The sequence below is a fragment of the Neoarius graeffei genome, chromosome 17 (assembly GCF_027579695.1).
Source record: "Neoarius graeffei isolate fNeoGra1 chromosome 17, fNeoGra1.pri, whole genome shotgun sequence".
NCBI classification, from domain to species: Eukaryota; Metazoa; Chordata; class Actinopteri; order Siluriformes; family Ariidae; genus Neoarius; species Neoarius graeffei.
The window spans coordinates 35,190,703-35,193,754 of record NC_083585.1 but is presented as its reverse complement, the minus strand read 5'-3'; the positions used below and the strand labels follow the sequence as shown (position 1 = coordinate 35,193,754).

At 33.7% G+C, this 3,052-nt stretch overlaps 1 protein-coding gene across 1 annotated transcript; it reads right to left on the bottom strand.

The window, feature by feature from the left end:
* Positions 1-514: 514 nt before the first annotated feature.
* On the bottom strand, positions 515-1,474 carry LOC132864684 (olfactory receptor 52K1-like). The gene has a single exon (XM_060898099.1). It carries the CDS (start codon positions 1,457-1,459, stop codon positions 515-517), a length of 945 nt encoding a protein of 314 aa, XP_060754082.1. The 5' UTR covers positions 1,460-1,474.
* Positions 1,475-3,052: the final 1,578 nt, after the last annotated feature.

Sequence of the window (3,052 nt, the reverse complement as noted above, 5' to 3'; positions counted from 1 at the left end):
TGTAAACTATGGCCAGGGGTCCAAGAGAGAATAATTACAACAGTTGGCTTCCCCCCATCTATGAGCCCATGTATATGGAAGAGAGAAAGTATCCTCTCCTCCAAGCATGATCAGCTGATTTATGATGTTGCATAACCATCAGTTAAAAGATACAGTGCACGTTAGACTTTGCCCTTACCAGATGGTAGTTGTCATGCAATAAGATAGAACTAGGTAGTGGATGGGGAGGCTGCACATGCAAAGCTATGGTCACCCAGAGCTGGAATACAAGTTTGATTTCTCTTCACTCCTCTCTATAAATGTTACACTCAATCGACCCATCATAGCAATTGAATAAAAGCCTACATTTTCAGTTTGTTGTAAGTATCTCTATTTGTTTATTTAAAAAATATTTTATGTTAACTCTTTAAAATTACAATTATATAAAAACAAAAAAATGAGTTTTATGAAAAAGTAACTTGGTCGTTGTCAAGGCATGTTTTATATGTGATGCAATATACAGTACATTACATGATTACTTTGGAAAGACCTTAAAATGCTTCATGAATTTCAGAAACTGCTCTCTTATTTCTTTGGTTCGTACTCCATAAATAATTGGATTAAAACAGCTTGGGAAAAGTATGTACATTGTACTCAGGAAGGCACGGATGGAGGGAGAAAAGTTGTTTCTTAGTCTGTATGACATTAAGGCAATTAAAGCAAAAGTCAGGCTCACTGCCATGACAATTAAATGAGTAATGCAGGTGTTAACAGCCTTTAAGCAGGCCTTGCCAGATCTCTGGACAGAAGAAAGTATTATTATATATGATACTGTAATGAAAATAAAATCAGCAGTTATTATAAGAAGAATACCCAAAAGCCCTATTGCACTGTTAATGGAAATATCTCCACATGCCAGCTGAACCAATGCCATGTGTTCACAAAAACAATGATCTATCTCATTTGTTGCACAAAAAGTCAATTTTCCAGCCCAAGAAACTATTGTGATAGTTATGAACACATTTCTGATCATTGGAAGAAAAACAAACTTTAGAAACCCGGGCATTTTCATGTATTTGTGGTAATAAAGAGGTCTACATATAGCAAAAAAGCGATCCAGAGCCATCCAAAGCAATATAGTAGAGTGAAATGTACCAAAACAATGAATGCAAAACATTTGCACCAAACAGCCCACAAGTGAAATTCCTTTCCAGTTAAATAAGAAACTTAGCAGCATATTTGGTACACAAAATATTGGTAAAGAGAAGTCCACAACTGCCATAAGACCAATTAGTATACACATAGGAGAGTGAAGAGCCTGCTGAGATATAATTAAATATATGATTGTAAGGTTTGAAATACAAGACAATAAAAACATAAGAAGATAGGGAATAGATAAAATGGGCTCCCATTCTCCCAAATCATGAAAACCTGTAAGTGTAAATGTTGTAAATGAACTATTTTGTACTGGAGCCAACATTGTCTCAAGATTTCTAAGAATTCAATTCTGCCACTTCATATGCAGTTATAAAAAGTATGAGGTAGATAAAAATTTATAGATTTTAATGAATAAATTGTAACAAGATCCAGTGAAATTTCTGTCAACCTTTACAGTTCTGTGATTTTTGGATAATATCTTGTTAATAGAAATACCTATCAAACTGCACAGTTTCTTGAGGGACTCACAATTATCATAAAATATTGCATTCCAAATTATATTATTTCATTGCAGTATATTTGCCAAAGCTATTACAAAAATAATATTGTTGCTCCCAGTAATATATTCACCTGGATTAATCTCATGTTCATTACACAATACATTTTGCAAAGTAATTTAGTTGTTTAGGGTAACAAAAACACCTTTTTACATTGCTCATCTATTAAGTCTTTCTAGCTAACAGTTCTCTGAAGCATTTTCAGGGGGAAAAAGTTAACTTAAATGAAAACACACACACACACACACACACAAAGTGTACTCCAAACTGTGACAACTAAACAATCTGACATACATTTATTTTTGTAACATCGATCCATAAATGTGCCTTGTCTTATATTTGATTATCACATGTCCTGTTTTGCTTCTGGGCATTCCAAAAACACATTAGTTTTCATCTCTATTCTCCCCATGTGCACAGTCCCATGTGGGTCTATACTTTGTTTAGAATCTTGTGAGGAAGCATGATGAATCAGGCCTGCTGATCCACGCTTACCCTCCCATCCACACAAACATTATAATTCATCATCATATCTGTACTTTTATTCCATCTGAAAAGATTACCATAGTTATGTAGGTAATAAGAAATTATTTAAGTTAAAAAATAAATTCTTGCCTTTAAAGTCGTAGAAAAATAAAAAAGTGTCACCAATTTTTAAGTACCAAATGCACCTACAGTAGTTCACAGTTTCCTTTCTACTGAGGATAACTGATCCAAAAATTCAGTTGGTCCATAATTCTTAATATCTGTATACCTATCTGGGTGCTTTATCAGCAGTAATGTGAACTGCTCTGCTCAATCTATGAAATCAACTGTGGAGAACTAAAAGCATTTTTCACATAGTATATGGTTCACAAATGCCAGAAATGTTAATGCTGATTTAGCCAGCTCATATGCCATCACTAAGGACAATTTAACACACAAATTTAAATGAACCAAATCAACAAAACTGTGTATATGTGAAAGTGTACTCATAAAACAGTTTCATTCATTGGTCAGAAATATAGCAATGGAATAGTTAAGTAAAAATACTGCCTAATTTCAGACACAAATTGCATTGTGAACACTGGAGCAAGCAGTAAAAATCATCATATCACCTAATTATAGAAATAGAAAATGAGGTGAACAAGTTATTGTAAGCACCTCACTAGAACAAAGCCTCATCAACCCATAAACAGACACATTGGAAGCATTATTGAACAATAGTTTATGAGTAATACAACATGCACATAATCATGACTGGACGGTTGTAAATTATGATCAAATAGAGGACATTTTGAAAGGTGATTTATTTTACAAGAAATGGCAATCTAATCCATTTCGAAAGAGAGTCATTATTAAAATCCGCTCTTGCACAC